We start from the raw sequence: 20524 nt of genomic DNA on the forward strand, positions 1-20524 counted from the left end.
CTCTAGCCCTGCCCACTCCCGGCCCCTTTGTTCTTTTTTTGTTTGTTTTGTTTTGTTTTGTTTTTTGAGATAGGGTTTCCTGTGTTAGCCTTTGTTGTTTTGGACTTGCTTTTAGAGCAAGCTGGCCTTGAACTCATGGCGATCTGCCTGCCTCTCCTGGGATTACACAATGAGCCACCACACCAGGCCCCTTCATTATTTTATTCAACAAATACTGAGGCCTGCTGGATGGCAGGAGATCTAGGTCCTGTGCTACACTGGTGAACATAGTCGACAGAAATTTCTGCCCTCATAGAGCATATTTTTAGTGGGAAGAGACAATTAACAGAAAGATTATAGTCAATGATAGTGACAGATAATATAAAGTAGGGAGGTGGAGTATACTGCAGAGCCTGCAGTTTTTATAGATTCAGTTCCTGTGGATGGCCTATCTGAGTATGTATGCATGTGCCATGCTCACACAGTGCCAGTGGAGGCCAGAAGAGGGCGTTTGGTCGTCTGGAACTGGAGTTAACATCCAGTTGTGAGCCTGTGCTGAGAAAGCTAGACACCAAATCCTCAGCAAGCAGCAAGTGCTCTAACCTGATGGGCCACCTATCCACAGCCTGAGCAGCACCCTGCCCCACCCCACCCCTGCTGTAATGTTGGTAAGATGTTAAATATAGCCTACATTAGAGTGATGCCCAGAAGTGTGCAGTGGGCTCAGGTCTTCAATAAGAAGTGCCCTGTTGCCTATGAAGGGCATTAATGCTTTTTTGAGAAAACCCCCTTTTGACAAAGACCTCAAAGTACGGGAGAAGAGAAGCTAAGGGAAGAAACACTGTGCTGAAGAAACAGTGGAGACAGCGTTACCGTCTAAGCTGAGGAGGCAGGGACGCTATGATTGCGGGTGGGCAGTGAGGGGACCTTATAGAAAGCAATTTCTTTCTTTCTTTCTTTCTTTTTTTTTAAAAGATTTATTTATTTATTTATTTATTTATTTATTTATTTATTTATTATGCATACAGTGCTCTAGCTGCATGTACACCTGCAGGCCAGAAGAGGGCATCAGATCACATCATAGATGGTTGTGAGCTACCATGTGGTTGCTGGGAATTGAACTCAGGACCCCTGGAGGAGCAGTGTCCTCAACCCCTGAGCCATCTCTCCAGCCCCCCTAGAAAGCAATTTCAAAGACACTCTCTGCTTCTCATTTATAGATATGCAGTGCCACACAGCTTCATGAGGTACTGGGGACGGAAGCGAAGGCTTCCTGTAGGTTAGGCCAGCACCCTACAAACTGAGCCATACCTCCAGCTTCCGTGAGGCCAGTTGGATTGTAATTCAGAAGTAGGACCATAAGGACTTTTTGAGGGACTGGTGCAGATACAGGACAAGCAAGGCAGTCAGGCTTGTGGTCTGAGCAGCTGGGGAGGCGGAAGGGTCTCCTGAGACAGGATAGGTTTCAAAAAAGACAGAAGGGGGGCTGGAGAGATGGCTCAGTGGTTAAGAGCACTGCCTGCTCTTCCAAAGGACCCAGGTTCAAGTCCCAGCACCCACATGGCAGCTCACAACTGTCTGTAACTCCAAAAAATTTGACACCCACACACCAACGCACATAAATTAAAATTAAATAAAATATTTTTTTAAAAAAGACGGAAGACAAGGACATGGGTGGGTTGTTTTTTATAATTAAGGGGGAGGTGCCCAGGTTAGGTAAGTTTGGGACTTTGCAGCCCATATATGGCACTTTTCACCACAAACATGAGGTCACTCAAGGAGTCAGTTTGGAATCTGTGCTATGGGTGAAGAAGTCTGAGGACTGGATGTGGTTAACGTAACTTTCAGAAGCTGGAGAGATGGAGAGAAGCCAGCAAGAGACTGAAGACGGAAGCAGAGACTGAGCAAAGTGTAGTGCCGCCAAAGGCCAAGGAATCAGCGAATCAGCGTGCTTATGTGTCCGTGGTTTTTGTTTTGTTTTCTTTGAGACAGGGTTTCTCTGTGTATCCCTGGCTGTCCTGGACTCGCTTTGTAGACCAGGCTGGCCTCGAACTTACAGTGATCCGCCTGTCTCTGCCTCCCGAGTGCTGGGATTAAATGCGTGCGCCACCACCGTCCGCCTAGTGTTTGCTGTTTTAACTGAAATCCCAGATCATTCTACTTTACGAATAAAAGACTAAAGAGCCAGATGCTGTGGTGAAAACCCTGGTAACTCAGAAAGGCAGAGAAAGCACCCAGCTGCTGACCTTCCTACTCTGCTTACATCCTAATGGGAAAGGCCCACAATGCTCACTAGCTCAGCTGACAGCCGGCAGGAAGAGGCCTAAAAGTCCAAGGCCAAAGGCTTGTTAGCCCAAAGCTGGAAAAGGCAAAGACGAAGTTGCTGAGGTGGTCAAGAGCTAGTCAGCTAAGAGCTAAAGAGTTAAGCCCAAGAGCTAAAAGCACCACAGACCCCTTCTACACACTGTCTTAAATACCCCCTAACTCAAAGTCCCTCCTACTCATTAATCCCTGTCAGCTGGTTTCTTGTTTGGCCTCTTGACCTAGGGTTAGCTTTATTAAATCCCTGTACGGATAGTTCTTGGATTAACCATGTGTGTAAAGCTGGCTGAGCCACACCTTAATCACCTGTTTACAATAAACAGAAAGTTCCTGGATTAAAGGTGTGTTTAGGTCTCACCCACAAGAAACAGGGATTTACAGTGCAACCTCAGGGATCACATTGCGATCAAGTATCTTGCAACAAGTGCTAACCCCAGTGAGAGAAATTCTGTTGGTGGAAAGAGATAAGAGGTCTGGGGATGTGGCTCAGATAGTGTGCTGAGGAGAATTTGATCCCCAGAACTGTATAAGCCGAGTGGCACAGGCCTACAATCCCAGCATTTGAGAGGTGGAGGCAAAGGATCAGAAACTCAAGGCCACCCTGGGCCACATAATGAGTTTCATGGGTTAACTAAGGCTGTTGGTGTAACTAGGGTAACCAGCCCTTCTAGTCAGCCAATTCTAGTAAGCCTGGACAGTCTGGGGTGGTAGTCCTAGTCCCAGGGACCTGGAAACTTCACTTCTCCCTTGGCCACACTTGCTTTACTCACTCCCCCTAATGTTAACTTCGGTGGCCTCTCCTGGAACAGACTGAAATTAAATGGAGATCTGCAGTGAGAATTTTTGGTTTCTTTTAAAAACATAGAAATGTTATGTGGCCGAGCAGTGGTGGCCCACGCCTTTCATCCCAGCACTGCGGAGGCAGAGGCAGGAGGATCTCTTCGAGCTTGAGGCCATCCTGGTATACAAAGCCAGAAACCCTGTCTCAAAATATAAATAAATAAATAAAATAAAATAGTGCTCACTTTGGCAACACATATACTAAAATTGGAACAAGAGGGGCTGGAGAGATGGCTCAGTGGTTAAGAGCACAGCCTGCTCAGAGGTCCTGAGTTCAATTCCCAGCAACCACATGGTGGCTCACAACCACCTATGATGTGATCTGATGCCCTCTTCTGCAGAAAAAGCACTCATATACAATAAATAAATCTTTAAAAAAAATAATAAAATTGGAACAATATAGAGAAGATTAGCATGGCCCCTGCACAAGGATAACAAGCAAATTCCTGAAGCATCCCTCCCCCCCAAATATATATATCATGTAATGTTTTTGTTTTAATCCCAGATGTGGGATATAGGGCTGCTTCAGATTGCCCACAGCAGCTGACTACGATTTACCTTGTGCTCTAGCAGGGGTGTGATTGTGTCAGCTGCAGATACTTTCTGCAAGTGTATGATAAATGAAAGAGCCCCGAGAGACTTGGTGATTGCTGTTTGGAGGTATCCTGACAACCAAGACCAATTTTGCCCCAAGGAACTCATAGCCCCTAATCAATGGAAGTAGTCTAATGATATCGATACCCCCTTTCCTCTCCGACCTTTCTTTCCTACCTAGTGTTGGGGTGTTGGAAGGGTTAAGGGTAATGTAAGGGGGAAAAAAAGAATCAATAAAGTAGACAAAAAAGTCTGACTAAAGGGTTCAGTTTACCAGACAATGAAACTAGAAGAAAAAGCTGGCACTGAGGCGTCTTCAAGGAGAATAATTTACAACCGTGGTTACTAGAACAGCCACAGAGGTGATGAGTGTGGCAGAGGCAAGGGTGAACAAGATAATAGACCATGAGCTGGTAGTGGTGGCACACACCTGTAATCCCAGCACTTCATAGGCAGAAGAGGCAGGGGGATGTCTGTGAGTTCCTGGCCAGCCTGGTCTACAAAGCAAGTCCAGGACAGCCAAGGTTAATGAAACCATCTAAAAAAACCCAAAAAACCAAAAAACAACAACAACAACAAACACACACACACACACACCCAAAAAATAAAGTAAAAGCCTCCATAGATAAGAACTCTAAAGAACAGGAAGTTCCTGCCTGTTTTAAGGCAGGTTGCTTGGGAGAGGTCTTGTGATCTTTGCTCTATGTCCCGGGGCAAAGTCAGCTGGGTGACCTTGAGCTGCCCCACCGAAAAGGTTCAGCCCCTACTGACTTGGCTTGGAACACTACCCTGCCCCATGACAGTGTGGTAGTTCAGCCTGCCAAAGGTGTAAGGGAGAAGCTACAGACTTTTATAGCAATTGGATATTTGAGAGCTCCCTCTCTTGGCTTGGAAAGAGCTCCAGCTAAGAGACAGGGATTTCTTACTGGACTTGCAGAACAACACAGAAGCTGCTGTCAGGACACAGGTAAAATAGTAATCTAGGAAAGAGCTAAGGAGCCCTCTTGGGTTTGAAGGAGTTCAAGAGAAGAGAAGAGTAGCTGGGTAAAAGGACACAGAAGAAAGCAGTTTCATTGTAGAATCTGGCTTATAAATGTTTTTGTTTTTTCAAGACAGGGTTTCTCTGTATCTTGGCTGCCCTGGACTAGCTTTGTAGACCAGGCTGGCCTCAAACTCACAGCGATCCACCTGCTTCTGCCTCCCAAGTGCTAGGATTACAGGCCATTTTGTATATAGTTCAGAAAGTAAAGCTACTTGCTGAGCTAGCAGGTTTTCACCTCAGTTTGTTTCCCGTGTCCTTATTTGTATAACTATTAGATAATTTAGAAGGGAAAATACCACAGCATACGTTCCTCCTTTTCCCATTTCATATGCCTATCCCAACTTCTTCATAGCTAGCACGGATCCCTCACGGGCTCTGCCAATCCTTGTAAACGTTATTATTCACTGAGAAGAAACATTTCCCAATCTTGATTATCAGATCTCCCTATTCTCTCAACACATACCATAGTTTTAATTACCATCTACCTACAGGAAGCTCTCAAAGTTCATTCCAAGTTAAAATGTTGGCCTTGTTTGGCTATCTGTGCTGGCTAGTTTTATGTTAACTGACACAAGCTGGAGAGAAGGAAGCTCCCATTGAGAAAATGCCTTCACAAGCTCAGGATGTAGGCAGGCCTGTAGGGCATTTCCTTTTTTTTTTTTTTTTTTTTTTAATTTACTTTTATTGTATATGCATTGATGTTTTACCTGCATGTATGTCTGTGTGAGGGTGTCAGATCTTGGAGTTACAGACAGTTGTGAGCTACCATGTGGGTGCTGGGAATTGAACCCGGGTCCTTTGGAAGAGCAGTCAGTACTCTTAACCGCTGAGCCATCTCTCCAGTCCCCTCCTTTTTGTTTTTCAAGAGAGGGTTTCTCTGTGTAGCCTAGGCTGGCCTCTTCCTCCCAGGTGCTGGGATTAAAGGTGGGCACCACCACACCTTGGTGGGCATTTTTTTAATTAGTGATTGATGGAGGGCCCAGACCATTGTGAATAGGGATGTTCCAAAGGAATCAGGAGGAGCAAGCCAGAAAGCATCACTCCACAGCCTACCTCCAAGTTCTCACCTGGCTTGAGTCCTTCAATGGACGATGATTCAGGAATTTATGAGCCAAACAAACCCTCCCCGTCGCCCCCCCCCCAATTGTTTTTGGTTATGGTGTCTTATCATAGCAACAGTAACCCTAAGACAACCCCAAATGCCCACTTAGTATCTGCAACTCAGGACCACTTCCAAGTTTGGTATAAAAATGGACCCAATGGGGCTGGAGAGATGGCTCAACGGTTAAGAGCGCCACCTGCTCTTCCTAGAGGTCCTGAGTTCAATTCCCAGCAACCACATGGTGACTCACAACCATCTATAATGTAATCTGATACCCTCTTCTGCAGATAAAGCACTCATATGCAATAAATAAAATAAACAAATCTTTAAAAAAAACAATGGACCCATTATCTCCCCCTCACCTCAGCTATTTAAGGCACCTATCAGGGGTTTTCCCTTGATGCTTTTCCTTCCACGGCCCACCCGAACCTCAGCCCTCACTCCATGTGCAAGGGTATCACGACCCACTCCTTCCCTAACCTTTCTCTGATGGCACCATTTCTTCAGCAGAGTTCACCCAGAGCCTCCAGCAAGCTTGGGTCTTTCAGATACCCACTCTCCCATGGGTGGGTGATGAACTTCAAAGGGCAGGCCCATCTCCTAGGCCTGTGCCTGGCACACAATACCAGCTCACAGTAACTTGGCCTGAATGTACTTGCCATCTCTGGAGCTTTGTTAAGGCGGAGACACAATAACATTTTTCCTTATATATTCAGCAGGAGAGTAACTAGCTCGTCTTGTATAAATGTATTGCATTGGGGGCTGGAGAGATGGTTCAATGATTCTAAACTTCTCTTCCAGAGGACCTGAATTCAGTTCTCAGCACCTACCTCAGGCAGTTCACATTTGTCTAAAACTCCAGCTCCAGGGGATCCGTCACCTCTGGCCTTCAGCGGCACCGCACTCATGTGTACACGCCTACACAAACACACACAACTAAAACAAAATGTTAAAAAAAAAATAAACACGTTGATTTCATTTACTCACACCTGTGTATATTTGTATATGTGCACACATCACGGCACACGTCAGAGGATGTATGGGAGTCCGTTCTCTCCTCCCACTGTATGCTTCCGGGGACTGAACTCGCTGTCAGGCTTGGCAGCAGTGTCTTATCCACTGAACCATCTCTCAACACCTATCTTTACTTAGTTTTTCGAGACAGGTCTCTTGTGTTAGCGTTTATAGACCAGGCTGGCCTTGAACTCACAGCAATCCACCTGCCTCTGCTTCTGCCTCCTGAGTGCTGGGATTAAAGGCGTGCGCCACTACACCCGGTTCCCAACCCCTATCTTTAATGTCACAGTTCTGTGATTTAGTGGCACGCTTTTTACTTTAGTGAGATGCCATTTGTTTCTAACCAGTGTGACCGGGACACAGTTCTCCAACTGCTTTCCCATCGCAATTGCTGATGTGACACAGGAGAGCCTGTACAGACTGGAATGTCTGAAGTATTTACCATTGACCCAAAGCAAGGTTAGTCAGGCCTGACACTTGTGGCTTGATGGCAGCAGTAGGAAAAGGAGAAAAAGTTCCCACAATACAGATTTCTCAAGACTCGGGAACTGGTGTTCTCATGTGGCCCCACGAGTGGGGAGAGAAGGTCTAAGTTATCAGATGCTGTCTGTAACGTGACAGGGCTAAGCAACCTCTACAAGATGGACACACCTCCCCACTCACTTGACTCCCAGAATCCCAGGCCTTCATCCTTCACATAAAAGCTTGGAAGAATGTTCTATCTTAATATAAAACACCCAAAGACATGGACTTGACCCTTTCTATCAACTAAATGCTAACAAGTAGTCACTAACAAAAGCCACTTTAGACAACAGACCGTGAAGGACAAAGAAGGCCCAAGAAGTTGTATATTGTTCTATAAAGGGAAAAGGCAAAGCAGGGAAAGAAACCATCAATAAAAATACACAAAATCAGTCGGGAGGCAGAGGCAGGAGGATCTCTGTGAGTTTGAGGCCAGCCTGGTCTACAGAGTGAGTTCTGGGACAGCCAGGACTATAAGAGAAACCCAGTCTCAAAAACAAAAACAACCCCCCCAAAAAACAAAACAAAACAAAAAACAAAAACAAAACAAAACACAAAATTAGCAGGGCATGGTGGGACACGCTTTTAATCCCAGTACTCAGAAGGCAGAGGCAGGCGGATCACTGTAAGTTCAAGGCCAGCTGGGTCTACAAAGTGAGTCCAGAACAGCCAAGGCTACACAGGGAAACCTTGTCTCAAAAACAAACAAAACAAAACAACAACAACAAAACCCACAAAGGGGCTGGAGAGATGGCTCAGTGGTTAAGAGCACTTGGCCGCTCTTCCAAAGGTCCTGAGTTCAGTTCCCAGCAACCACATGGTGGTTCACAACCATCTGCAATGGGATCTGATTGCCTCTTCTGGTGTGCATAAAGACAGAACACTCATACATAAAATGCAAGAATAAATCTTTTAATAAAAAGCCCACAAAATTATTGAGGCATGGTGGTGCACACCTTTAATTCCAGCTCTTGAGGGGCAGAGGCAGGTGGATTGCTGTGAGTTCCAAGGCTAGCCTGGTATACAAAGAAAGCCTAGGCCAACCAAGGCTGGTCTTGAAAAACCAGAAACAAACAAAAATACACAATATTAGCTGGGCAAGATGGCACATGCCTCTGATCCCAACACTTGGGAGGCAAAGGCAGGAGGATCTCTGAATTAAAGGCAGCCTGGTCTACAGAGTGAGTTCAAAACAGCCAGGGCTACACAGAGCAACCCTGTCTCTGAAAACCAAAACAAAAAAACCCCAAACCAAACAAACACTCCCCCCCACACAAAACTTATGAGAACTAATAGATGTATGTTCCAAGGGTTTTGTTTGTTTGTTTTCTGTTTTTGTTTTTCGAAACAGGGTCTCTGTGTAGCCTTGGCTGTCCTGGACTCACTTTGTAGACCAGGCTGGCCTCGAACTCAGCAATCCGCCTGCCTCTGCCTCCCGAGTGCTGGGATTAAAGGCGTGCACCACCACGCCTGGCATGTTCCAAGTTTTAAGACAGTGATCAAATGGCCACATAGCGAATTAAACACACACACACACACACACACACACACACACACACACACACACACACACACGTCTCTGGGGAATGGAAGAGACTGCCAGGACAGCAGATCTTTGTTTCCCAGAGAGAGAAACATTAGGCCTCACAGAAGTACCAGGAGAGAAGGGTTTCCAATTTCTAAGCCGCACTCAAAGCCAGAGCCTGATGTTGCTGTCCCAGTGCCTTAAAACCCTCGAGGACAAAGACCCTATGCCAGAAACCTACACATAGCAAAGAAACAAGCATGTGACTAGAGAAAAGCAATTTTTAGGCCAGAAAGGTCTAAACATGTTTACTTCCTATGTCACCAGTCAGGGCTCCATGAAAATAAAGAAACAGTAACAAGGAAAAGATACGGTGCCTAATCAGACTAGCGGTGTGTACAATTTTGGTACCTGGTGGAAAGTTCACAGGAAAATTAAAAATGTGTAGGAAAAGAAAACCACCCCTGTAACCGAAACCACACTAGGTTGCGCAAGGGAAGATGGGTGGCAAACATGTACATGAGGGGTACAAAGAATGAAGAGAAACCCTAGTCCTGGCAGCACACAAAGAAGCAAGTGAGCAAGAACCAAGCCAGCACCCTCATGTGACTAAGACACACTGGCTGTGCCGGAGAGAGGGCTCCGCGGCTAAGAGTGTCGCTAGTCCAGCACCCAGTGGCAGCTCTGTTTGTAACTCCTGGCCTAGAGAATCCCATGTCCTTTTCTGGCCTTCATGAGTACCAGGTACCCATACATACATACAGGCAGACACATATACACATAAAATAAAAATACTTAAAACAAACCCATATACATCAGCCAAAGAGTCAGCATGGATACCTGCTCTGGAAGACTGATGACTATTTGACTTTATTAATTTATTTTAATTTTTCAAGACAGGGTTTCTCTATGTAGCCTTGACTGTCCTGGACTCACTTTGTAGACTAGGCTGGCCTTGAACTCACAGCGATCTGCCTGCCTCTGCCTCCCAAGTGCTGGGATTAAAGGCATAACCCACCACACCCAGCTCTGATGTATTTTCTTCTTCTTTTTTAAAGATTTATTTACTTTATTTATTGCATATGATTGCTTTACAAAAGAGGGCAGCAGATCTCATTACAGATGGTTGTGAACCACCATGTGGTTGCTGGGAATTGAACTCAGGACCTCTGGAAGAGTAGGTAGCGCTCTTAACCACTGAGCCATCTCTCCAGCGCCCCCACCCCTGATGTATTTTCAATATCAAGCAGTCATGAAGGCCTTGACAAAGCAAGCCACATAACAGGATTAACAAATTCTCAAGGTTGAATGAAATGGCAGGAGCAATAGGAGCAATACTGTAGCAGTCTCACCAATGATGGGCATCACCAGTAAACAGTGGTAGAAGAAAACAAAAGCCGGAGGCTGGAGAGATGGCTCAGAGGTTAAGAGCACCATCTGTTCTTCTGAAGGTCCCGAGTTCAATTCCCAGCAACCACATGGTGGCTCACGACCACCTGTAATGAGATCTGGTGCCTTCTTGTGGTGGGCAGGCACATGTGTGGGCAGACTACTGTATAAATAATAAATAAATCTTTTTTTAAAAAAAGTAAATTAAAAAAAAAAAAAACAAAAAAACAAAAGCCAGGCTTTCATCTGAATGTTTATTAAAAATATAGACTGATGGTCCTGTGCTTAAATGTCATTGTGTGTGTACGCTGACTTCTATCAGACACTCTTCAGAAATACACTCTGAACAGAAGTTGTAAACACTCTGAACAGAAGTTGTAAACAGAAACGACTGCCAAGACAGTGCCATTTGAGACATAAGCCCCTTAGAGTTTGACATTATTTACAATTCCATCAATGCTCTCTGTGGTGGACCTCACAGCTTAAGGGCACACTAGGACCACAAGACATCTTTTTGCACTTCCCAAATAGTTTTATAGTTCAGCTATGAAGGTCAGTTCCCAAAGCCCAACTTGTTCTTAACAAGTAGAGTTCTTATGTCCATTTCGTCAGTCTTACACCTTTCTAGGCCAATTCATCTGCAGACAGGAGGAGGAGCTGCCACCGGGTCCTTCATGCCATGCGTCCAGACACAGTTCCCAATCCTCATATGCTGTCCAACTTCTTTAAGATATATGGAGCTGAAAGAAAAAAAACCCAAATTAGGTTTTATTCTACCAGTCCATGGGCTATATTAAAGAATCATAAGATGGGGGAGGATTTATGAAATACGGTTTTAGAAACTTCCAAACTGTGATCAAACCTCTACCTGTACTACATACCAAAAGGGATCCACTGCCTTGCAAAGCAGCCCACTCCATGACACTCAGTTACCATCACCATAAAGTAAGCACACCCTCACACTACTGCCCCCTGCCTCCAGGGCTATAAATAACTCCAACAGCCCTTTACTGGGGGGACACGTGTGTGTGTGTGTGTGTGTGTGTGTGTGTGTGTGTGTGTGTGTGTGTGTTTTTTGAGACAGGGCTTCTCATGTGTAGCTTTGGCTGTCCTGGACTCATTTTGTAGACCAGGCTGGTCTCGAACCCACAGAGATCCTCCTGCCTCTGCCTCCCTGATTGCTGGGATTAAAAGCGTGTGGCACTGCACCTGGTTTACTGTGGGGACCTTTTTACCAATTTTGCACTACAGGGAGTTGAACCCAGGCCCCTGCACAGGCCAGGCAAACACTTTACCCCCAAGGTATACCCCTGGCTCTGGGGATTTCTTTTTAACATAAATAGGACAAAATTCAAGAGAAAACAAATGGGTATCGGGTTTCATTCCCACTGCTGGGAGAAGGCACAGGGCAGGGGAACCCTCCCCTCACAGGAAGGTAAGGAGAAGAGCAGACACCCACTCTGTTTCTGATTCTGTCACCAGTTACTGTGCTGGTTTGATAAACAGCAGACAAAGAGCTGTCTGGAATACTAAAATGACATTACCGGGCTAGAGAGATGACTCAGCAGTGTCTGCTGTCAATCAAGAGGACCTGAGCTCAGATCCCAGCATCCACACCTGGCAGTTTACAATTAATTGTTTGACTCCAATGTCAGGGGTACCAACACCCCATCCTGGATTACACAGGCACCTTGCAGACATGGGGTTCACACAGAGACAAGCAAACACATAAACAAAAATTTCTTTTTTAAAATTTTTTTTGGAGACAAGAGTTTCTCTGTATAACAAGAGCCCTGGCTGTCCTGGACTTACTTTGTAGACCAGCCTGCCTCTACTTGACAAGTGCTGGGATTGAAGGCTTGCGCCACCACGCCTGGTATAAATAAAATCTTTAAACAGTGATAAACCAGCACACATCCAATACAAAGATCACTAAGCTACGAGTTAATTGGCAGCTAAGGGGATGGAAAAGGTAAGGCAGTTTCAAGGGGCCGTGAAACGAGTAAGAAGATTTGGGTGTTTCTATTCTCCAAGATGCCCTCTCCTGGGGAAGCCAGCAATACAGAGAATACAGCAAAAGAGGCACCGGGTTGAGGGAGGCTTCTGCTTCACGGTTCCAGGTGAAGCCTAAGGCCAGTCTATGCCATATTATTAGCTGAGCTATAAAGCTGCTCATTTTTAAAAACAATCTATGTATTTTTTTAGTTATGTATTCTGTGGCATGTGTACGAGTTCACGCATACCTTGGTACAGGTATGGAGGTCAGACTACAACTTCCGGGAACTGGTTCTCTCATGCCACCAAGCGTGGATCCAGTGTCTAACTCTTTTTAATTTGTCAGTGTGTCTTTAATCCTGCATATGTGCCCTCTGGTTGCTGTGCCCCCCCCCCACGCGCCGCTCGTCCCGTCCCCTTTTTGGTTTTTTCCAGACAGGGCTTTTCTGTTACACAGAGCTCTGGCAGTCCTGGCCTCTCTTTGTAGACCAGGCTGGCCTCGAACGCACAGAGATCCGCCTGCCTCTGCCTCCCGAGTGCTGGGATTAAAGGCGTGTGCCGCCACGCCCAGCTCGCATATGTGCCCTCTGAACTCAAGCTCTCCTTTGCAAAAGGGACATAGAACAAGTAACGAAATTAATGGTGAAATCAAATGATTGGGTATTCCCCCAAGAAAAGCAATTAATTTATTTCACTTTCTGTACAAATAAACACTAAGAAAGCAAAAAAAAAAAATTTTTTTTTTTTTTAATTTCAAAGGCAAGCAGCGAAGAAAAGCACCCGGAACGGAATTAAGAGCGCGGGATTCTAGGCTGCTAGACTGAAGCCGAATTCTAACACAGGTCAGGTTCATTCTCTGAATCGCCAAGTGACTTTGGGCCACCCACTTCCCAGGGACTGTTTGTAGGTTTGCAAAAGGACGGTACTGCACTGGGGACAACACGTGGGAGCTCCTTAAGCACAGACGTCAGGCGAGCCAAGGTGACTTAACCACGCGCCCTCGGCCACCACGTGCACTTGGCACATCCTCAGGCCCCGCACATCAATAGAATGCGCGCAACTGGGCCGCCCCGGACCTGCAAGCACCTCGCTCTCCCCAGGATGCTCAGCTCAAGGCCCAACGACCGCGTGCAGGGCTGAGGGTGGACGAGTGGCCTCACGGTCACAGCCCAGAAGGACACTCACTGACTCGCAGCAGGGCCACGTAGATGAGGAAGTTCCGAATGGAGGAGATCACATCCTCGCGCATCTTCCGCTTCATTTCCTCGGGGTCCAGCTTCGGCGCGAGACCCTCGATGCGGAACATCACGGCTCTGCCTCCAAAGCTTGCAGGCGCTGCACCCTGCTCACCTCCAGTGGCCGCCTCGCACCCGGAACTCAGCCAGACTCCACTTCCTGTCCCACCCCTCGTTTTCGTCCTGCGACGGGAACTTGCGAGGGACAATCCTCCTCTTGCCCTCATGCTTATGAAGCAAGGCGACCTGAAGGGGGCGGCCGCAGTCTTAAAGTCTCTGAGCCTTGGGTGGATCTGAACTGGTTTGGAGTTTTGGGTTTTTTGTTTGTTTGTTTTTTGTGCGAGCGTCGGTGCGCTCGCGCGCCCTTGTGTGTGTTTTAAGTCGGCCACGTTGCCACCTATAAAGTTCTTTTATGCCGTCAAGTGGAGAGGTGTGTGCAAAAATACCATCATAAGTAATAATATGGAGGACCCTAGACAGTACTTCGTGAATTACACATGATAATCTTCGTTTCCTAGGTTTGATTTTATTTATTTATTTATTTATTTATTTATTTATTTATTTATGGTTTTTCTAGACAGAGTTTCTCTGTGTAACCTTGCCAGTCCTGGACTTGCTTTGTAGACTACTCTGGCCTCGAACTCACAGCGATCCACCTGCCTGTTTGTTTTCTGTTGTTACCAATACCATCAAAGCGGCTTGCGGGGTTAAAAGCGGCTTGGGGGGAAGGAAAGGATTTATTTCACCTAATCTGTTACAGTGCAGGGAGGGCAGGGCAGGGGTTCAGGGTGGAACCTAGAGGCAGGAGCTGAGGCAGAGACCAAGGAGGGATGCTTCCCTTACTGGCTAGCTTGCTGCACTGGCCTCAGCAGGGCCTGCTGGGTGGCCTCACCCCCCCTACACCCCCACCTCCCTACCCCTACCTCCACTGCCCCCATCCCCCCATCCCCCCATCCCCCACTAAGCCATCCTCCATCCATTGTAGTCAAGATGATGCCCCTCAAGGCCACCAACAGGCCAGTCTGGTAGAGGCGATTCCTCAGTTGAGCTTTTCTTTTCCTAGGTGACTCTAGCTGGTGTCAAGGTGACAAAAACTACTGCACACTTGGGATCCCAGTACTGTGTGCTAGAAAGAAAAGGGTCAAGAGTTAGAAGTCAGGGTGGCACTGGCACATGCCTTTGTTGTTTTTTCTAGACAGGGTTTCTCTAGCCTTGGCTGTTCTGGAACTGGTTTATAGACCTGGCTGGCCTCGAACTCACAGCCTCTGCCTCTGCCTCTCAAGTGCTGGGATTAAAGGTGTGTGCCACCACTGCCTGACTGCTGGCACACACCTTTCATCTAAGCACTTGGGAGGCAGAGGCAGAGGCAGGTGGATCGCTGGGTGTTCGAGGCCAGCCTGGTCTACAGAGGGAGTTCCAGCAAGGGTTATATAGAGAAACTCTGTCTCAGAAACAAACAAACAAACAAAAAACCAAACCTAAGATAAATAAACATTCCCCCATCAGAGTTCAAGCTCATCATCCTCAGCTAGTGAGCTTCAGTCTGAGTTCTCAGCATTTTCCACGCTATTTCTGTTTCTTAATTTTTGGAGGTGACTGATCCTTAAATATCCTCGTGCAGACTTTGGAGTACAGCAAGTATGAGCCAAGTTCAAATCTGATCAACTTCGTGCAGATGAGAGGAAATCAAGTGCACCGTTAGCACTCTCAGCCATGAAATGGACAACTGAAATTTTCACATACAATTGGAATGTCCTTTCTCGAGGGCACACTGTCAAATAAGAACAATAATTTACTATGAGAGCAATTGATTGGGTAGTGGTGGCTCACACCTTTAATCCCAGCCAGGCAGATCGCTGTGAGTTCAAGGCCAGCCTGGTCTACAAAGTGAGTCTAGGACAGCCAAGGCTACACAGAGAAAACCCTGTCTTGAGAAACCTGAGAGAAGCTGGGCATGGTGGTGCATGCCTTTAATCCCAGCACTCAGGAGGCAAAGGCAGGTGGATCGCTGTGAGTTCAATGCCAGCCTGGTCTACAAAGTGAGTCCAGGACAGCTAAGGCTAACACAGAGAGACTTTGTCTTGAAAAAACAAAACAAAACAAAAACAAAAACAAAAACAAAAAACAAAAAAAAAGAGAAACCTGAGAGAGAGAGGGAGAGGGAGAGGGAGAGGGAGAGGGAGGGAGGGAGAGCGCAACTGATAATGTTACCATAACTACCCAGCTTCTTGATTGGCAGAGTGGAAGAACCTCGCCTTGGGCTGGGGGGAAGCTCATCCGCTTATCCAAGCTTTAGTAAGCATTTGCATCTATAATTCATACAGTGGACTAGCAGAGGCAGCTGTGGTGCGGGAGGGGCTGACTCCTAAGCAAGAGCTCCAGCCAAGCCTTCAAGAGTGCGTGCTGCAGAAGGGACCTGGAAAGGTCACACTTGGCCATGCCTCTCACTGCCCACAGAATCAGGGACAAGCCTGTCTCACTGCAGCGTCACTCTGTCTGGCAGCGAATGAAAGGCATATGGTTAGATGGTCAAAGGCCCCTTCCAAGTCCTGACAATCTATGTGTTTTGCGTTTTAACTGTGTCACTGAGAGCATAGTAGCTTGGAGTTATCTGGTTGTCAATAAATCATCACTTGTGGTCAGACAGTGTGCTGACCAGATTTTTGTCAAGTTGACACAGGCTTAGGTCATCTGGGATGAGGGAACTTCAACTGAGCAAACATCTCCATCAGATTATCCTGTGGGCAAGTCTGTGGGGGCACCTTCCTGATTACTGATTGTTGTGGGAGGGCCCAGCCCACTGTGAGCTGCACTATTCCTTGCCCAGCAGTCCTGGATTGTATAAGAAAGCCGGCTGAGCAAGGCAGTCAGCAGCATTCTTTCATGGCCTCCACCCCTGTCCCAGCCTCCAGCTTCCTGCCCTCAATTCCTGCCCAGGCTTCCCTTTGTAATGGACTACAGTTGTAAGCTGAAACAAACTATTTTCTTCCCAAGCTGCTTTTGGTTATGGTGTTTACCACACCAAATAAGACCAATAAAACAGATAACAAAATAGCCAGTATGTATATTATCTCAGGTGGGAAAGAATGTAACAATAAGCAGAGCTTGCCACACAGGGTGGCACATGCCTTTAAATCTAGCACTCAGGAGGTGGAGACAGGCGGATCTCCATGGGTTCGAGGCCAGCCTGGTCTTCAAAGTGAGTTCCAGGACAGCTAAAGCTACACAGAGAAACCCTGTCTCGAAAAACCAAAACCAACCCTCCTCCCCCCCCCCCAAAACTCAATATGTATATTTGCATCTGAGAAGTGAGGCAACACAGATTAGGAAGGAAATAATTGTTAGTTATGTAATTCTAATAACTTAGACTCCAAACACTGACCTCACTTAGATGTGGAAATACTTTTTTCCCCTTACTGAGATGCTTTTGAGTAGCTTAGATTCACAGAACTTCAAAGAAGGTATTTAATTAACCATAACCATTCTTTTTTTTTTAAAGATGCATTTATTTATTTATTAAGTATGCAGAAGAGGGCACCAGACACATTATAGATGGTTGTGAGCCACCATGTGGTTGCTGGGAGTTGAACTCAGGACCTTTGTAAGTGCAGGCTACGCTCTGAACCTCTGCGCCATCTCACCAGCCCACCATAACCATTCTTCTTGACAAAATACAGTTTTTGAAGGTTGAATATCGGGTGTCCTGAGAGGTCAGATTGCTGTCAGACATGGCCCCTGGACGTGGCACGAACATGGACATGGTCATGGTAAACCGGAACTGCCAGATTACAGACAGTGGAAAATCGAAGGGACACCATTAGAAACGGTGCAGAAGAGGCTTGCTGCACGAGGACTGAGGGATCCATGGGCTCACAATGAGGCTTGGAGGTACATGGGCGGCTTTACACACAACATCACCTTCATGAACGTATTATTCAAAGGATTCAAGTGCGGGTTCACTGCGTTTGTGGTAGCTGCAGGGGCTGAATATTTCCTGACTTCCCAGCATGATGATAAGAAGCATCACTGAAGAGAGCACCTGGAGCCATCTTGTGACTTCGCTTTCATAAAAATAAAATTTCCTCCTTGGCTGTATGTTTGTCCTTGAAAAAAATATGGTTCAATAAAGTAAGGAAAACTAAAAAAAAAAAAAAAAAAAAAAGTCAAAAAACAGTTTTTACACTTGAATTGTGTTTATCTAATGCTCAATTAAAGAGACACCTGTGTATGTCCATGTAGGAAGTAACTGATGGGCTAAAATGTGATTCTTAGGTATATTTTATTTTTATTTTATGTGTATGAATGTCTGTGCATCATGTGTGTGCCTAGTGCCCAAGGAGGTCAAAAGAGGGTGTTGAATCTTCTGGAACTGAAGTTGCAGATGAGTGTGAGCCTCCTTGTGGGTGCTGGGAATAGAACTTGGGTCCTCTTGCAGAAGTAGCAAGTGCTCTTCAGTGCTGAGGCACCTCCAGGCCTAGGGCACTGTAATTCTTCTGACCATACCTTAGGAAGGTCTGGTGTCTGCCTGCCTTGAGTGCCAGAGAAGGGATTCATGGGCTTGTGCCCGGCCTGACTGGTCTGGGTCTAGCCTACAAGGACTGTATCTGTGTCAGAAATGCTGGCACTGGTAACCTTGGCCTTTTCCCCCTTTCGTGGCTCCTCTGTCAGCACTGGATGGAGCCATTTCATAACTTTTTTTCCCCCTAGACAGTGTTTCTCTACGTTATCTTGACTGTCCTGGACTCTCTTTATAGAACAGGCTGGGCTCGAATTCACAGCGATCCACCTGCCTCTGCCTCTGCCTCTGGGATTAAAAGTGTGCGCCACCACGCCTGGCTGCCATTTCATATCTTTTTACACGCCTCATTTTTGTCCTCATCTGGACTCTGAGTGCTTTAAGTCTCATCTTTGAAGTCACTTGTAACTCTAAAACACTATATTTCTAAGATTATTGTGTTTCCTATTGTTTCTACATAATGAACTAAATCTAAGAGCAAAGGACGTACTGTGATGTGCACTGAGAGGCAAAAGCAGAAAGTCTGCATACATAATTTAATATTGATACTTGTGTTCTTTAGTTTGATCACAGAGGAAATAGCAGCTGATGTCATAGCCTGTCTTGTTTTCCATTTAGATCCCAGGAGAGATTTAGGAGCCATTTCCTTTGACTCAATTTCTCAGACAGCCCTCGTGTAAGTGTTTGGAGTATGCATCCAAACTGTAAGAGAATTAAGTGGTTCAATTTCCATCACTGGGGAGGAATATGTGTGCATGGCCAGAGATTCCCTGATAATTCTTTTTTGTTTGTTTGGTTGGTTTTTGGTTTTTGAGACAGGGTTTCTCTGTGTAGCCTTGCCTGACCTGGACTCACTTTGTAGACCAGGCTGGCCTTGAACTCACAGCGATCTACCTACCTCTGCCTCCCCAGTGCTGGGATTAAAGGCGTGCGCCACCACGCCTAGCCCTTCATGATTCTTGGTTGAGGAATGAACAGAATATAATAAGCTTGTGCTTTGTGATCTATAGAAAATGGATTTTGGGTATTGAACAGTTGAACGTCTCTATTTAACATACAGGGAAACTGAGGCCCAGAGAAGAGCTACTTGAGAAAAGGAGTGACCTGGGTGGGTCTCTGACCTGTAGTTTAGCATTGCCTCCCATCATATCCTGTTGGTATAAGCACTTGCCTTCTTTCTTTCTTTCTTTCTCTTTCTTTCTTTCTTTTTTTTCCCAAGACAGGGTTTCTCTGTGTAGCCTTGGCTGTCCTGGAACTCTCTTTGTTGACCAGGCTGGCCTCGAACTCACAGAGATCCACCTGCCTCTGCCTCATGAGTTCTGGGATTGAAGGCCTGGGCCACCATGCTCGGTTTAGTATAAGCACTTTCATGGACTGTTCTTCCCCAGGAGATAAGGACAGAAAGAAAGGGTGCTCCTTCCATCTTTGGAGAGGCAGGGTTTACCCACCAGCAGGCTGAGGGGAGCTCTTTCCACCTTCCAACGTCCATGAGGGCAGCTGCGGTGGAATGAGTTACTATTCAGCTCCATTCCAGCCTTTCTTCATTCCTTAGGGACGGATCACATCCTAGCACTCCCTTGACATTGGCTGGGTGTGGTGGGGCATTCCTTTACTCCTAGTATTCAGAAGCTACAAGGAAGAAGATTAGGAGTTCAAGTCCATCCTCTGCCAATAATAATTTCAAGGCTATCCTGGCCTACATGAGTCCTTCATATAAAAAAATAACAACAAAAATAAACTTGACTTTGAAGTCCACTCAGGACTCAAAATAAATGAAACAAAGTTCTGGACAAGAAAGAGACTTGGATTCCCTCCCTGTCTCCCTCCTCCTCCTCCTTCACCCCCTGCCTCCCCCCTTTTCTCTCTGTCTCTCTCTCTCTTGTTTTTGTTTTTGGTTTGTGTGTGTGTGTGTGTGTGTGTGTGTGTGTGTGTGTGTGTGCGGTTTTTCAAGACAGGATTTCTCTGGGTAGCCTCGGCTGTCCTGGACTTGCTTTGTAGACCAGACTAACCTCAAACTCAGAGCAATCCGCCGGCCTCTGCCTCCCGAGTGCTGGGATTAAAGGCCTGTGCCGCCACCGCCTGGCTACAAACTTTATTTATTTCTTTATTTCTTTATTTTAAAGGCAGGGTTTTGGTTTCAAGCCAAGGTGTATATAGCCTGGCTGTCCTGAATTCAATTTGTAGACTAGGCTGTCCTGGAACTCAAAGATCCATCTACAAACAAATTAAAAAAAAAAAGTTTAAAGGGATTTCTCAGCTCAAATGTAATGGTGCACACCTTTGATCCCAGAGCTCAGCAGGCAGAGGCAGGTGGAGTGGACATGGTGGGTGCCTGGCCAGCTGGGTCTGAATAATGAGACCCTGTGTCAAACAACAGCAGCAAGAAGATTGCTCTGTAATAGATGTTCATAGTCCTCACACAATAGATAAGGTATCTTACTTCCAG

The 20524-nt window shown here is 46.2% G+C and overlaps 1 protein-coding gene and 1 pseudogene across 2 annotated transcripts; one reads left to right on the forward strand and one right to left on the reverse strand.

Moving 5' to 3' along the window:
- Positions 1–10572: 10572 nt before the first annotated feature.
- On the reverse strand, positions 10573–13733 carry TOMM5 (translocase of outer mitochondrial membrane 5). Its single transcript, XM_084778415.1, has 2 exons — positions 13513–13733; positions 10573–11072 (listed from the first exon to the last, which is right to left on the reverse strand). The coding sequence occupies exons 1-2, from the start codon at positions 13631–13633 to the stop codon at positions 11038–11040; spliced, it is 156 nt and encodes a 51-aa protein (XP_084634541.1). The 5' UTR covers positions 13634–13733; the 3' UTR covers positions 10573–11037.
- Positions 13734–17275: 3542 nt separating this feature from the next.
- LOC311599995 (NADH dehydrogenase [ubiquinone] 1 beta subcomplex subunit 3-like) lies at positions 17276–17700 on the forward strand (annotated as a pseudogene). The gene has a single exon. The product of its transcript is annotated as an NADH dehydrogenase [ubiquinone] 1 beta subcomplex subunit 3-like (transcript).
- Positions 17701–20524: the final 2824 nt, after the last annotated feature.

This window comes from Acomys minous (genome assembly GCF_964271855.1).
Source record: "Acomys minous genome assembly, chromosome: 1".
In the NCBI taxonomy this organism is placed as follows: domain Eukaryota; kingdom Metazoa; phylum Chordata; class Mammalia; order Rodentia; family Muridae; genus Acomys; species Acomys minous.

Excerpts from the sequence above, each read along its gene's own strand:
- TOMM5 (XM_084778415.1), bottom strand. The coding sequence starts at position 13,633 with ATGTTCCGCATCGAGGGTCTCGCGCCGAAGCTGGACCCCGAGGAAATG. Across the intron at positions 11,073-13,512 it reads CGTGGCCCTGCTGCGAGTCA|CTCCATATATCTTAAAGAAG; the intron begins GTGAGTGTCCTT and ends TTTTTCTTTCAG.